Source organism: Psammomys obesus, unplaced genomic scaffold (genome assembly GCF_907164565.1).
Source record: "Psammomys obesus unplaced genomic scaffold, mPsaObe1.curated_primary_1811, whole genome shotgun sequence".
Classification (NCBI taxonomy): domain Eukaryota; kingdom Metazoa; phylum Chordata; class Mammalia; order Rodentia; family Muridae; genus Psammomys; species Psammomys obesus.
In genome coordinates this window covers 11420525-11437360 of record NW_026586550.1, presented here as the reverse complement: position 1 = coordinate 11437360, position 16836 = coordinate 11420525, and the positions used below count along the sequence as shown (strand labels likewise).

Sequence of the window (16836 nt, the reverse complement as noted above, 5' to 3'; positions counted from 1 at the left end):
TCTCTTCTCCTTAGTCAATTCACATTAATCACTGAACCAAGTGACAAAGAAGGAACAAAATTACAGTGATAATTGTTTCTGGCCTTAAGATTGAGAATGAGACAAGAAGTTGGATAAATCACAAATGTCTATGAAGTTACTAATTCTTTTAGTTTTTATTTGTTTGGCTTTATCTAGGACTATACTGCCTACTAAACATTAGGTTTATGTGACTAGACTTAAATAATTAAAATTTAGTATAATTAAAAATAAAGTTGTTCATTCCCACTAGTTATATTACATGTAGCTGATGACGTCTATACTGGAGAAATAACACACTTGAAAAAGATTTCCATCACTATTGAGTCATATGATGCCTGGCACAGGACCAGATCTATTTTAGATGTCTGAGCCTCTGAGAGTTGAGGCTGTGTCCTTGAGATCTGGTCCTTTTCTCTGAGGATGCCAAAAGTTAATTAAAGGAAGTTCATTCACAGGTTTTTAAAGATTTATAAAAATCTACCTACAAGTTACCTACCTACAGCTTATCTATCTATAAGGTCTTTATGGTTCTGAGGGTGAATTTTGAGAGCTAGGCAAGAGCTTGTTAACATGATTGTGGTCCTTTTCTTGCAGTGCTTTCTTTGATGGGATTATTGACTCTCTTCATTTGGAGGTGGGAGGAGTTTTAGTTACTGTGAACTTGCTGATTAGGGAATTAGCTGCTGATCAGATAATGTGACTTTTTAAAACAAATTTACAACAAAATCAACATTTAGTTCCTTTTATTGGGAAGTTGTACCAATGTAGGCCATCCTGAGATTGGCTTTTCTTTTTCAAAGTAGTATGATTACTTCCTTCTAGGGTGAGAAGATTTTTTATTTGATAAAGCCAACAAATGAAAATTTGGCACTCTATGAATCTTGGAGTTCATCTGTGACCCAGAGTGAGGTGTTCTTTGGCGATAAAGTAGATAAATGCTACAAATGTGTGGTAAAGCAGGGACATACCTTATTTGTTCCCACAGGTAAGGTTTTAATCTCATCCCCTACTTCCCATGGTTGATGAGGGCTGGGCTGATCCAAGGCTTTCCCTGAGGCACTGATGCATGGAGAATGAACACAGATAAAACCAGGAACATGCTTGGCTGAGCCAGTAATAGCCTGAGGTTAAAGCCTTGGGAATTTTCCCCTGAGGCCCTGATATATGGACCAGAAACACAGTTTCTTGTCTAAAACCAGGAACATGCTTGGCAGAGCCAGTAGAGGCCTGGGGCTGGGACACTGTGGGACCTGTTTTAGATCCCGAGAACCCCATTCTTCCTACCTTACATGGCTATGGTTATCAGTCTCAAGGCCGCTGCGCGCTCTTGATACCCTCTGTTCCCCTTCTGCAACATTGTTTGTTGAGCTTTTCACTAACTTAGTTCTGTTGTATGATAGTTTCTGCTGACTTTGTTCCGTTTCTGCCCTGGAAATAGTATATAAGATGCTTTATTTCCTCATAAGTTTGTTTGGCATAAGACATAGCTTATGCAAGACCTCCTGTTCTGTCTTCTTTACCTTCTCATCTTCCTGGCCACCTCCCACTTAAGACCCTGTCACTGAAGAACCACCTGCTGGTCCAGATCAGTTGATAGTGAGTCACCTGGAGTCAACTTTAACATAATTGGAATGTAGCTTTTATGGCCTTACCTAAGAAGGGCTAAACTTTTTACTTGTTTGCTCCTTTGAGATCTTGATCACCATCCTGTTAAATGGTACAATTTAATGACTTTTAATAGATTACTATGGTCACACAACCAGCACCGCCAACTCAGTGGATGATGATTTCATGTGGAAAGAAACCCCATATCTTTTAGTAGATACTGCCATTCTCCACTTCCTTGCCCCACCGGCAACTACTAATATATTTCTGTGCATTTGTCTATTTTGACAATGCTTGCTTTCTTTTTTTTTTTTTTTTTCCGTCTTCCCTCTATTTTTCTATCTCCTCTGTTTTGTTTGTTTGGTTAGTTTTTGGAGATAGTTTTTGGAGCGCAGGCTGGCCTGGAACTTACTGCGTCATTGTATTGAATTCCTGATTGTGCCTCTCCTGAGTGCGGAGATGGTATGCATGTGCTATCATACTCAGCTGTGAGTAACTTTTGGTACTTAAATATTTCCTGTTCTCATTCATAGCACACATAAACACTTAATCTTTTTGGCCTAACAGTATTCCTTTGCATTATTAACTATAGTTTGTTTACCCCATTCATTAGTTGATGGACATTTGCCTTTGTGATTTTTTTTGGAGGGGGTGGGTGTTCTGAGACAGGGTTTCTCTATGTATCTTTGGCTGTCCTAGACTCACTTTGTAGACCAGGCTGGCCTTGAACTCATAGAGATCCACCTGCCTCCAATTCTCTGACTGCTGGGATTACAGGCGTATGCCACCACACCCTGCTTGGCTTTGTGATTTCATAAATAGTGTTATTTTGAACAATTATACAAACTTTTTTTTTATAGAGACACGTTTTCGCTTAATTTTTTGGAGTATGTACCAAATAGAATTGCTTTGATGCATTACTTAACTATGCTGAATTCTTTGAGGAACTGCCAAATTTCTCTGTACTGTATACTTCAATATAGGTATTGCTATGTTGGTTGGCAGTATGAGTGAATATGCGGGCTGTAGACTCTTGGGCCAGTGTTTTTGAGAACAGTATTCTGGCCTGGGTGAGCTAATAGTTACTACATGCCCTGTGTGCTTTCTACCTTTCCCCTGTGTAGAAGAATAAATGTAAGCTTGAGTAAATTAATGAGTCATTATCTAGAAGTATTAGGATTTATGCTCTGCTTTTGAAAGGCTACTTTTAAATCCTCTCCTTATTATAATTTTTCTGTTGTATCCTTTTTAAAATCTTGAAGTTCATAAATAGAACATCCTACATAAATCTCTTCTTACAAAGTCAATTTAGTAACCTGCTGGAGTATGTAAGGATGAAGTTAAAAGATAATGTATGAAGAAATGCTGCTTTTCTGAGTGCATGTACTCACAGCAGTGTTGAAGGCACAGGTGCAAATCAGTACATGTGAGCCAGGGATAACTGACATTCATTAGCATTGGTATAGCTTGGGGGTTCCAGATTCACGGAGCATCAGAATCACCAGGAGGGCTTGGTAAATCACAGACTTCTGGGCCTGTCTCTTAAGGTTCTCATTCAGTAGAGGCAGGATGGGCCTGAGAGTCTATATCTCTAACAACTTGCTGACTGATGGTGCCAGTTTGAGGACTACATTGTGACAGTCGCTGATCTAAGCAATGGGATTTTTCCCCCATCAAGATGATTGGCAGCTGATCTAAACAAACTATGCTATAGTTTTCTTTAATGTACAGGGTATTTGTATTCCTGGAAATCGTGCCAAAACCATGTATAAATATATTGTTTAAATAGTGGAATTTTGTTTCTAGTCCTGGTTCTTATTGAACATGCTTTATTACCTATATGAACACCCAGAAGAATTTATATTTTTATGTCTTTATGTTTAGTCTGCCAACATTTAAAACGTTAGGCATTATCTGATAGAAATGACTCTCCTTTTGAAAACACCCTAATGGGAAATAAAACATTTGATTGTCAGCATTTAATGTTTATAGGCCTATTTAATGTTTTTTTTTTTCCAGCTATTTAAATGTGCCTTTCCTTCTTCTGGAGCATGGTGTCACATGTGTCCTTGACCTTCCTTCCCTGCTTATTTTTTTCAGGAGACTTAACTTATGTTGACACTTGGGAAGCAGATTGCTCAGTCAGTCTTATATTCATTAGTGCAAAATGTGCTTACCTAATTAAAACCAAACTTGACTGGCCTCAGAGTAAAATACTTCATTGTAAAGATGATTAAAATAATCAGTGGCCACTACCCCAAACCTTCATTTCCCCCCTTCAGACTTAGCACAAACTTAGCATATTACAGGCTTTTAATAAATACTTAAATGGATGAGTCAATCAGTTGTAATAAGCACCAACTTCTTTAGCACTGGCGTATGAGATAAATTGATATTGATATTTGAGTTACTTATTTCACAGGTAGATTACGTCTGTTTAGTTTAGAAATTTAAACAGCACTGATTTTTGTGTTTCAGGGTGGATTCATGCTGTGCTCACTTCTCAGGACTGTATGGCTTTTGGGGGTAACTTTCTTCACAACCTCAACATTGGCATGCAGCTCAGGTTTGTGTCATCAATACTGAAAGGATCTTTTGTTCTAAATTAGAACATGTGTGTTTGTTATAAAAGGTTGAGATCCTATGAGATACGTCTTGAGAAATGATTAGGAATGGGAACTTTTGGAGGATCCTTTCAAATGTACAATATAATTGATAACTTATTCAATATAATGCTTCCCACATTTCAGAATTTTATAAAATGTGTATGCTTTTCTTTGTCTACAAGCTGGTGTTGTGAAAATGGATTATATTAATCAGATTTGGGTATAACCTGTGGAGCTGGAATAATCCTAAAGTCAGGATTGCTATCAAAACACCTTCATATTTTGTTGAAGATAAAGGATGAACAGTTATTTCTCCTTTTGATGGGATCTGACCATTATACATAGTAAAAATGCTTTCTGATGGACAATGCATGAGGACTGAGAAAAGCGGAAATACCTTTTGGGAGGCCATGTATCTTTGAAATTCCTCAAATCTGGTGACTCTTGCAATTATGTGTGTGCATGGGAGCCCTTAATGTTTTGGCCTTTGCAGTTAGCAGAAGAGATGTGGTTCTTACAGAGCACAGGGCTTTAAGCCATGGTGGGCTATATGCCTACTAGGTATAGGTTTTAATCTTTTTGTACCTGACCTAGTACTAGAAAAGAGATGATTTACTTCTTCTACATGTGCTATTGTTGGGACTGACAGAAGACCAATATTACACAAACTTTGGCCCCTATCTCTATAGGGATACTAGTGCCAAGTATGGTCTTGATTTTGAATGCTTGGTAGAGCCTAAAGAGAATGTTGGTGGGTATTATAGTGTTGTTTAACACATGGAACTGATTTTTAAACATACTGTTTTATTAGTGGAACCCTTACAAAATTCCTTTTTGTTAAAATTAGGATACAAATCCCAGAAAGTAAAGTGATCTTTTACAATACCCAATGTAATTTTTTTTTCTTTTAAGACAGGGTGTCTTTGTGTAGCACTGGCTATCTTGTAGACCAGGCTGGCCTCAAAACAGAGATTCACCTGCTTCTGCCTCCTGAGTGCGTGCACCGCCACCACCTGGCCCCAATGTATTAGGTAGACTGTCAGATTTGGTAAGGTCAGAACCTGGATAAGTGTTGTCAAAAAAGCTGTCTTGTTAAGTAAATATACAGATTTTCATACTAATCATTGCTTACTTATTTTCAGTTGATTACCTTTATTTAACTTTGAAATGGCAATATTAATACCGTGCTTCAAATATCATTTATTTAGGTGTTATGAGATGGAGAAAAGACTAAAAACACCAGATCTTTTCAAATTCCCTTTCTTTGAAGCCATATGCTGGTTTGTAGCCAAAAGTTTGCTGGAAACCCTTAAAGGTAATGCCTTATTTGTATACTCTCTTCTGTGATAAAGATGTATATATGCAGATTGCTTCAGGGAGACCCTTTGCTAGATGTCACTCCCTTTAAAAATTATTTTATTTTTATTTTTAATTATGTATGTGCATGTGTGTGTGTGTTGTGAGGATTGTACATATGAGTACAGTGCTGGGAACTAAACTCAGGTGCTCTGCAAGAGCAATGCATGCTTTTAACTGCTGAACCATTTCTCTAGTCTGGGTTTCTCCCTTTTTAAAAAGTATGTACTTCTTTCCCCTCCCCCTACTAAGACTCTTTTTAGCAGCTAGAGCAGTGGTTCTCAACCTTCCTAATGATTCGATCCTTTAATACAGTGGTAAGCTCAACCATAAAATTATTTTGTTGCTATTTAATAACTGTAGTTTTGCTGTTGTTATGAGTCATAATGTAAATATCTGATACGAAGGATATCTGATAAACCACCTCTGTGAAAGGTTATTTGACCCCCCTGTAGGGAGTCTCAACTATAGGTTAAGAACCACTGAGTTAGAGTATCTAGTCTAAAACCATTCCCTCCTTATTCTTATTCTTAGAAATCAGGTGTGTATATATATATGTGTGTGTGTGTGTGTGTATATATATATATACACACATATTACTGGGAAATGATAATTTCATTTAGTGGGTGAGTAGCTTACATACATTTTAGTGTCTTGCTCTCAAAAATGTTGTGTCACTAGACTGTTACCTAACACTTGTGAAATATTTGCTTAAGAAATTAGGGAGGTGGGGGATGGGCATAGTGGGGACAGTTTAATCCTAGTACTCAGGAGGCAGAGGTAGGCAGCTCTGAGTTTGAGGTCAATCTGGTGTACATTGTGAATCCCAGATGTTGTAGTAAATTTAAAAAAAATGAGTGTGTTGGGCTATATAATGGTTATTATTAGCCATAAGATTATCACGGCAGTATTATTTAACCTGCTATCACAAATAATAAGACACAGACACCTATTAGATTTATAATTGCCTTATTTACCTTCGGCTGGGCAGATATTTCACTTATGCTGGCTTTCTAACTTCATCATCCACTTCCTAGCTCCCATCCAGTGCCCTCCACCTTAATCTTCCTCATCTGGTCTACCTTCCATACATAATCCCATAGTACTTGTTACAGTCTTCATCTGGGCCTTTTCATGCCATCCTTGAAGTCTTTTTCTTCATGTGGTTCCTTTCCCACCTAACCCATTGGGGTGTCGTTCTTCCTCCTCTCTTCCTTCCTCCTCTTTTCTTGTCTGTCTCCCATGATTCTGTCATCCTCTCCAAGCCCAGTAACCTTAGCCATGCCTACCCCATTCTGCCCTGCCCTGGCATAGGCAGTTTAGTCAGCCAATCAGGTAGGTTTACACAACAAGGATAGGTGTACCCAGATCTTGAGGGCTAGTAACATGCATCAGACCAACCTCCAATTCCCAGGCCAGCTAAGGTTATGTAGTGAGACCCCATTTCAGTAAACTTAAAAAGAAAATAGGGAAATGATTTATGTGTTCTGAATTACTGAATGTGTTATCAATCACCATTATGACTCTTATGCTAGCTAGTTTAATTTACCTTTTAGCATACAAACCAGCTGAAGAAAATGTTTTTAGCTGGGCCTGATGGTACAGATCTATAATTCTACTAAGCTATTTGAGAGGCTAGGACAGGACGATTACAAGATCAAGACCAGCCTGGACAACTCAGGCTTTGCCTTAAAGGAAAAAGAGTGCTGGAGATAATATAGCTCATTGGTAAGCAGGCATGAGGCCGTAGGCTCACCTCCACTACTATCCACACAAAAAAGTGGTTTTAAAGATTCCCTTTACATTTAGACTTGATCTTTTTTTTTTTTTTTAACATGGTACAATTTCAGATTTTGATATATTTCTATTTTGATTTACTGTTTGAGCAGTCAAGTTGGAAATTGACTGGAACTTCATTTTCTGCTTTTCATTCTCTGTGCTAGTGGAAATAGAATTTGTTTTGTTTTTCTAATTAGTTTGTTAATGGTGTTAATGGTCATACTCTTTAAATATTTATTTTTATTCTGTGTGTACAAGTGTTTGTATGTTTGTGTACCATGGGTACAGGAAGAGGGCAGGAGATTGCTCAGAACTGAGTTACAGATAGTCATGGGCTTCTGTCTTAGGGTTTCTGTTGCTGTGAAGAGATGCCATGACTATGGCAACTCTTAAGGAAAAAATTTCATTGGGGCTGGCTTACAGTTCAAAGGTTAGTCCTTTGTCATGGTAGCATGTGGGTAGACATGGGGCTGGAGAGAGGTAGCTGAGAGTTCTATATCTGGATCTGCAGGCATGGAAGAGAAAAACACATTGGGCCTGGCTTGAGCTTCTGAAACCTTAAAGCCCATCCCCAGTGACACACTTCTTCCAACAAAGCTACACCTACTCCAGCAAGGCCATACCTCCTGATAGTGCCACTCCATTATAAACCTATGGGGACCATTTGATTCAAACCACCACAGTCACCACGTAGGTGAGAACTGAGACTGGAGCCTCTGCAAGAACAGCATGTGCTGTTGAACTGTTTTGCCACCCATCTCTCTAGCCCCAAATGGTGATACGATCACATGTTAACTCTCAGGAGAACAGACATAGAGATACACAGTGGTCTAGAGTCTAGACATTTATTTCTTTATCCATTTAGTCGTTATATAATAAGTAACAGCCGGGCTGGAGAGATGGCTCAGCAGTTAGTAGCACTGTCTGCTCTTCCAAAGGTCCTGAGTTCAGTCCCCAGCAACCACATGGTGGCTCATAACCATCTATAATGAGATATAGTGCCCTCTACTGTTATACACATACATGCAGGCAAAATACTGTATAAATAATAAATAAATAAATCTTAAAAAGTAGCAGCCCAAACTTTAGTACTTATTTTTAGTATATTTTATTTTACTTTAGTATACTTTATTTTTAGTATAGTGTGTACAAACACACATACACATGCACACCCATACGCATAGTCATTTGCTCATTGGTAAGGTGTTTGCTATACAAGCCTTACCACCTGAGTTTGAACCCTTCCCCCCCCCCCCCAATATTTGTATCTCTTTATTTTTATCCCATTACTGTATGGAAAGGCCCTGAAGGCACAACTAAGAATAGGAAAGGTAGCCATATGTATCTTTTTCCCAGTCTGGAAAGTAAAGCTTTCAGGCTTATACCATTTAAAGTGTTATAGTTGCTTTTTATTGACATCTTTAACAGATTTAGGAAGTCCTTATCTTTTTCAAGTTAGCTAAAGGATTTTTCAGTGTGTGTGTGTGTGTGTGTGTGTGTATGTGTATGTGAGAGAGAGAGAGAGAGAGAGAGAGAGAGTGTGTGTGCGTGCGCGTGTGTTTTCTTTCCTGTAAAGTAATAATCAGTGGAGGGTTTTGGGGGAGATGGCTTACTGCACAAGCATAAAGATCCAAGTTTGTAATTTCAGAACCCATATAAAGTCAAGTATAGTGGCAATAGAGAGGCACAGATAGAGAATCCCTGGTGCTCACTAGCTGGTGAGGTGATCTTGTCGGTCACTGAACTCCAGGTTCAGTGAGTGACCACAACTCAAAAACAAACAAAAAGGTGGCAGGCCAGCAAGGTGGCTTAGTGGACAAAGGCACTTGCCACCAAGCCCGAGGACCTGTCCTCAGTCTCCTGAACGTGGAAGGAGAAAAATGGACTCCTGAAAGCTGTCCTCTGACCTCCACATGCAATCGCAGTGATAGGTGTGCACCCCTTTCCTCAAATAAATGTTTAAGAAATAAGTTGATGTATTGTGTAATATGCCACACATTTTGAGTTTTTTATTCTATCTTAGTGTGTGTCTGTGCCCGCATGTGTGTGCATGCTTGCAAGTGTCTTAGGAGGGCCTTGGAGCTGGAGTTAGAGGGGATGTGGTGCTGAGAACTGAACCCTAGTCCTCTGCAGGAGTAGCAAGTGCTCTTAACTGGTAGGCCACCTCTCTGACTTCAATGCTTAAAAAAACTCTTTTAGTTTATGTGTTTCTTAACACCTATAATTTTAAATCTCTAAACATTTTGGGTTTTCTGTACTTATCTGTTACTGCTATCTATTTTGTTGATTTCTAGCTTAATTGTATTTTGAGCATATAAGTGATTTAGATCATTGGATATTTGTTGAGGACTTTTTATAGGCCTGTGATGTGGATGATTTTTGTAAATGTGCTGAGTATGTCTGAAAAAAATGTGCATTTTGCAATCAGGGTGCAGTATCCTAGTACTGATTGTTGAATCAAATTTTATATTACCTGAATTACCTATCCATCTGTTTTTTTCAGTCCACTTTATTGCTTACTATTTTTGCTAGAAATATTCCACTGTGATTATGAAATTTTCTGTATTACAGGATTGTTATTGTGCAGATCATAAATGTTTTTCTAGTGAATTTAATTGAAATTGAATGTTGAAATGATGCTTTATTAGTGACAGTGTATTACTATGGCTATCTCAACTTTATTTTGAAAGCTTGGCATCTTTTTCTCACTTTTTGGTTTTTGTGACAGGGTTTCTTGGTGTAGCCCTGGCTGCCTGGGAACTTTCTCTGTAGACCAGGATGGTCTTGAAGTAACTCAGAGATTTACCTGCTTAGTGACTAGCCACATTCCACAATTTATTTTAAACTTATCTGTATTTTTTTTATATGTTTAACATTTTCTATCATAACATTAAACGTGGTTCTTTTTCTTTTTTGTCTGTTGAACTATTTTCTGTCCTGTTTTGGATGTTGTTAAGTTTGATACTTGATACTTGAAATATCCTTTTGTAACTTTAGAACACTTTTAACTTCCTTCACCAACTCTCTTCATTTCAACAGAACTGAAAGAAGATGGTTTCCAGCCTCAAACTTACTTAGTACAGGGAGTGAAAGCACTGCATACTGCTTTAAAATTATGGATGAAAAAAGAAGTAAGTTGTTATTAGTGGGTGTGTGTGTGTGGGTGTGTGTGTGTGTGTGTGTATGTGTGTGTGAAGATTAAGAAAACTACTTTTGTTGTGTGGGCAGCATTCATTTGTCATTTGTAAAGGAATGGAAATTTACTTTATATATGGTTTGTACTCCGTGACATAGTATATACAGATGTACTGATTCTGGTTAGAGAATAAAGAACTTCGGCTTTTTCTTATTCTTGAAAAATCAAAGTGCAGTATATTTAAGATACTAAGAAACAAACATGCAGAGATAGAATAACAAGGAGCCATGTTGAGCTCTTAGCCAACCACTATGCTTTGTCTTTACGTCTGTGACCTCATTTAGTCTCAGAGCAGCTGTGTGGGGCCTCGGTGCTGCTAATGTCCCCATTTAAGTAACTTTCCCAAGAGAACTGGCCTGGCAAGCCCCTGCTCTTTACCACTCTGGTAGATTTATATAAAAATGAGGGGATGGAAGGGGCAAAATTAATTTACAGTTCAATTATTTGCAACTATCCTAGCCTTTTTCTAATAGTTCATCCAAATCTGTATTTGAAGTTAGTGTTTACTTCCCTTATGCTTCTGTAGCATTAGGGCAAGGTGCTACAGAAACATCCAGGAAAGTAAAAACATGCCTTCCACCATCAGATTTTCTCATGTGTATAAGGAGGAAAAGCATAAACAAGCTAACAGCTATGTAATGTAATGAAGCTTAAGCTTTGGAAATTGTGTTTGTCTCCTGGTAGAGGATTTAGGTGGGTTCTTCTCAAATGTGTATTAGCATTGCCTTTAGAATGTACAAAAACAAAAATGACTGCATCTTACTCAAGATTATGGTTTTAGTAGTCGTGGAGTGGAGCTGAGCCAGAAACGGCCTACATGATTTTTGTGCATAGTAAATTTTATCACAAGTATTATTAGACATTGAAATAAAGTGTATTTCTAAACATTCCTACATTTTTATTAAATTTGTTCGAAGATAGGTTGCATTTTACGATACAGGTTAAAACTGGGCTCTGGAGTTAGATACTTAGAATCAAAACTCATCTCTAGTTGTAAGCTGTGTCACCATCATCATCACCTAACTTAGTGTCTCAGTTCCTTCAGTTATAACAGCAGTAATCATCATAACCTGTAAACCTCCAATCTTAAATCTGAAGTGCCCCCAAATCTAAAACATGTCTTGTCTCAAGTATCTCAGATGAGGGATATCCAAACCTCAGTATCTATGTCACTGTGATATTGAGGGGATTAAATGAGTCCAAGTTTAAACAAGTGTATTTAACAGGGTCAGAACACTGTTCCATATTGTTGTTAACTAATTTATTTCAACAACTTATACTACTAAAAACAAGTCTGAAAGCACACACCTTTAATCCCAGCACTTGGGAGGCAGAGGCAGGTGGATTTCTGAGTTTGAGGCCAGCCTGGTATACAAAATGAGTTTAAGGACAGTCAAGGCTACACAGAGAAACCCTGTTTTGAAAACCGAAAAAGTCAGCTATAAAGCAAAAATAAAAACTAGAATGTATCTAAAAATCAAATGTTAAGATATATTCAAGTTATACTTTCCATGAAAAACAAGGATTACTTAGTACTAGTGAGACAAATCCATTTTAAACTTCAAGAGGATTTGATTTGATAACGTGGATCTCCTTAGATAATATTCCACCAAGTATGTAAACTCTTGAAAATGGCTTAATATTATTTGAAGTGTCTTTAAGAGAGAACTTTATAAAGCAGATTGAGCTTTATATATTTAATTGACCTTGGTTTTCTTATTACTCCAAATACAGCTTGTATCTGAACATGCCTTTGAAATTCCAGACAATGTTAGACCTGGGCATCTTATTAAGGAACTTTCTAAAGTAATTCGAGCAATAGAGGTAAGATCAGAAATTATCATGTAAGTGTCTACTTGCTGTCTGCCTTGAGAAGTAAATAGAGCCACCTCTGTACACTGAATTCTAACACATACATGTGGAGGAGTAGAATTTGCTTTACAGATTTTAGGTTTCTGATGGCTTACAAAGAAATTTAGAGTATTGTGTTGTAATAAAATTAACAAAGAGGCAGTTCCATTACTGTAAATTCTTTAAAAGTCACAAGATAATGTTTAGATCTATTTAGTTTCAATTACCTAGAAATGAATGTATGTGCAGTAATTAGAGGATCGGATAAAACAGTAATGAGTGAAACTGGGAAAGAATATTAGGGAATCCCTTGGCCAAAAATACTGGAGCAATTTGAGAGGTCAATGCCTTTGATAAAAGCCCATAAAAATGTGGTGAAATGTTTTCATTTATTAAAGAGTTGTTGTCAGTATTCAAAAAAGGGGGTTTTCATTGAAGTAGTTCTTCAGGAAAATAGCTTGGTTAGTATGTAGTGTGAAATAAGAGGAAATTCAGTAGAGGAATGAAGACCATTTTGTAATTTAACATCTTATGTTAGGACTGTGTGTGTAGAATTGGAGTAGCTGCAGATGTGGTTCAGCAGTTACAGCTAGGCTTACAACCACAATGTCAAGAATGAAAAACATTATTTATCTAAGAAATATTAATCATCTTTTTTTGTTTCTTGGTACTGGGGACTGGACCCAGAGCCTCGTGCTTTTTAGGCAAGTACCCTCAAAACCCCTAAGATATGCTACAATGCTAGGTTTACTCTCCATGGATAGAATAGTTTATTTTCAGATGTAGTGAAAATATATTAAAGGATGGTAGTAGTGGCATGTAAATGGGTTTCCTATCAAAAGTTTTTCAAATATAATATATACAAACATTTATGTTTATAAAATCTACAACATTATCTGTATGTGTATATGTGTGTCTCATGCACAGTAAAAGCAAGAAAGAATAAACTTCAAATTAATAGTTGAGTAAACAAGAGAACCATTTCTGAAAATGTCAACTCCAACTTAATATTACAGCTTTAAGATGGAAGCTCATGGTAGTGGTGCATGCTTATAATCCTAGTACTTGGAAAGCTGAGCCAGCCCCTCCCCCAAAAAAGAAAATCCTCCCCAAATAAAACAAGGAAATGTGTTGTTCACAAAGTATGTGTAAGAAAAGGGAGTAAAGGTTTCAAGAAAGCTGAGGCTTCGATTTAACTTTTCTTACATGATTAAAGAGAAAGTGTTTTCTTTTTTTAAAGTATTTTTTTTGTATGGTTCACTATTTAGGCAGGTATAGGTATAGAAGCCTTATCATGGGGTCTGGAGAGGTGGCTCAGAGGTTAAGAGCAGTATCTGCTCTTCCAAAGGTCCTGAGTTCAATTCCCAGCAACCACACATGGTGCCTCACAACACTCTACATAGTGAGATCTGGTGCCCTCTTTTGGCATGCAGGCTTATATGCAGACAGAATATTGTATACATAATAAATAAATAAATCTTAAAAAAAGCTTTGTCATAAAACATGTTCTGAATTTGATTTTTATAGGAAGAAAATGGCAAACCAGTTAAATCTCAGGGAATTCCTACTGTGTGTCCAGTTTCACGGCCTTCAAACGAAGCATCTTCACCGTATCATTCCCGGCGAAAGATGAGGAAACTTCGAGATCATAATGTCCGAACTCCTTCTAACCTAGATATCCTTGAGCTTCATACAAGGGAAGTCCTCAAAAGATTAGAGATGTGTCCATGGGAGGAGGCAAGTATATATCAGGATCAACAAATTGCTCAGAGAGTACATGTAACAGGCCAGCCTGTTTCTACTGTAGATTTATAGATAATAACTACTTGTCCATGGGACAACAGTGTGGTGTTGAGGTGCCTAGATTTCATGCTGACATGTTGTTTATTACTCAGTAAATAACTGTTTATCCAAATATCATGTGCTCCTCTGGACTCTTAAGATTCCAGAGCAAACAAACTTGTCTCTGCCCTCATGTAGGTTTTATCAAAGTTTAAGTTGGAAGATAAGGATATGGATTAATATAATTTCAAGATGGGTATAACAGTACATGCCTGTAATTCTAGCACTTGGGAGTTTGAGGTAAGAGGATTGCTGCAAATTAAGGTCAGCCTGAGCTACATGGTGAAACCCTTTCTCAAAACAAACAGCAGCAACAAAATATATGTTTCCAATGCTGAGTGTTTTGAGAGAGCTCCCAAATAGGGCAGCTGGGAAGTAGTAGCTGGCTGCTTTGCTGAAATGCTCATGATGCCTTTCAGGGGTTGATGTTTGAATTGATAACTAACAGAAGATGTCAAATGAGCACACAGCTTTGAATTAGTATGGCCAGCCAAGGAGGATAAATATAAAAAGCCTGTCCTTGAGCCAACAGTAACCAGTCCCAACAATCAGAATGGGAGATTGTAAGAATAAATCTGTTTTAAGTTGGGGAAGTCCTGGTATTACTGGACACAGATAGGAGAGTGTGGACTAATGGTACCTTTATAAACCATGCTACCGAGTTTGTGACAGGATTTGCATCATCCATAATTTTACATCTTAAGCAGAAGATTGACAAGTAATTTAAAGTACGATAGAGGTATTGCGCGGCCTTAAAATACTAAAAGTTATATAGTCATTACAACCTTACAAGTTTTTTATATTTGCTCTCATGCTGTTAGGATCTCATGTTGTTAAGATTAAACAGTTCTGAACGTACTTAACCCATAGTTATTTGGGGAACTAACTATGAAAGGTTCTATTTATTAAGAGGAAGAAGAAATAATCTTTCATACATTAAAAAACCAGATCCTATAATCTCTTTTTATCTGTGGAACCTCCTGCACCTGGTGGTAGCAGTGTGGATGCAGACAGTCTTGATGGGAAGGAATGAGGACGGATAGGACAAGTGGGAAAGCCCACAATTGTACTTCATTAAGTGGAAACAGCCACGGAACATGAGACTGCCTAAGGCCGTGTGACTCTAGCCATCTAGTATCTGCAAGAAAGGCTTGTGTTTGGATTTGCTTTATGCAGATTTTTTATTTTATATTAGAAGATGTGTTTTATTATTGAGTGGTTCTGCTGGCAGGTGAGCCATTCTGTTGTGTTGAAATAAAGAGCTCTGGATATGGGACACTGAGATAAGCCCAAGCCTAGGTGGTGGCCCATCCCTCTACAAGGCAGGACCATGGGAGGAGGGGAGGATAGTTTTTTTTCAATTGGGTAGGCTTACCTGAAGGTGGAGATTAAAATGTCAGTTCTGTTTTGTACTTTAAGGACATACTGAGCTCTAAACTGAATGGGAAATTCAACAAACATCTCCAGCCATCTTCTACTGTACCTGAATGGAGAGCAAAAGATAATGATCTACGATTACTGCTGACAAATGGAAGAATAATTAAGTATGTAAAGTAGATCAACATATCAGATTAATTTTTGGTGGATCCCTTTTGTTTATTTAATTCTTACATTATTGCATATCCAGTTGTATTAGAGGAAAGGGTCTCAATTCTCCACTGTGTTTGAATGGAAGGGAAGGGAATACAGAGCCTTGCTTTGTTTCTGATACAATTATTTTCTTCCATGGCCCAGAGATGAGAGACAGCTGTTTGCAGATCGGAGTCTTTATACAGCAGATAGTGAAAACGAAGAAGACAAGAAACCAACAAAAAAGGCAAATATGAAGACAGAACAGAGCTCAGGAAGAGAGGGGATAGAAAGTGGAGGATCTCCAAAACCACTTAACAGTATGTTTTTTGTCCTTTTCCTAAGATGGCAGTAGGCAATTTGCTGGTGTTTGAATTTTTGTAGGATTGAAAATGTTTGCATTTATACTACTATTGGAAAATCCGAAGTATGTTTGAGTAGTTCATTGGTCAGGAAGGTGCTGAATGTGAATGCCAAGTAAAGTATAACAGCCAGGGACAGATTACCAGTGAAGGGGTATGTGATGGTCGGCAAGACCCAGGTAGATTCACTGATGTTAAAGTCCTTTAGAAGCTCAGATACTTTATGGCTTCTACTGTCCCAAGTGAGTTTCACGTTTTAACTTAATTTCACATATGCTAATGTGTTCAGTTGGCTTATTTGTATATCGGGAATCCAAGCAGTATGGTGCTGCTTGATTGCTTGTTGACAGGAGGCTTCTATTGGTGTGTTAATTGGTTATAGTCAAGTAAAGTAACAATAGGAATATCAGACACTGTTGTATTATCACGTTCTCCTTGAAGTCTTTCTTCTTTGAATAAAATCTTAATTCGTGAACAGTTTTCAAGAACAGCATATAGCTTCTCATTTAAAAAGTAAGTAAAATCAATATTTTATTTTTTGATGAGTAAGTATCCTGCATAATAAATGATTATTAAATTCAATTTGAGTATCTCAGTTTCCATTAATTCCCAGTAAATCTGGTTGATAACTCTGCCTTTGTTCACGTGT

General features: G+C 37.6%; 1 protein-coding gene across 1 annotated transcript in view; it reads left to right on the top strand.

Moving 5' to 3' along the window:
- Kdm7a (lysine demethylase 7A) overlaps positions 1-16836 on the top strand; it is a 48058-nt gene that overhangs the window by 19986 nt on the left and 11236 nt on the right. The window contains exons 7-14 of the mRNA XM_055602039.1: positions 844-1006; positions 4105-4192; positions 5441-5547; positions 10407-10498; positions 12298-12387; positions 13942-14151; positions 15676-15800; positions 15991-16145. Of these exons, the coding sequence (XP_055458014.1) occupies positions 844-1006; positions 4105-4192; positions 5441-5547; positions 10407-10498; positions 12298-12387; positions 13942-14151; positions 15676-15800; positions 15991-16145 (1030 nt within the window). The remainder of the gene's footprint in view (positions 1-843; positions 1007-4104; positions 4193-5440; positions 5548-10406; positions 10499-12297; positions 12388-13941; positions 14152-15675; positions 15801-15990; positions 16146-16836) is intronic.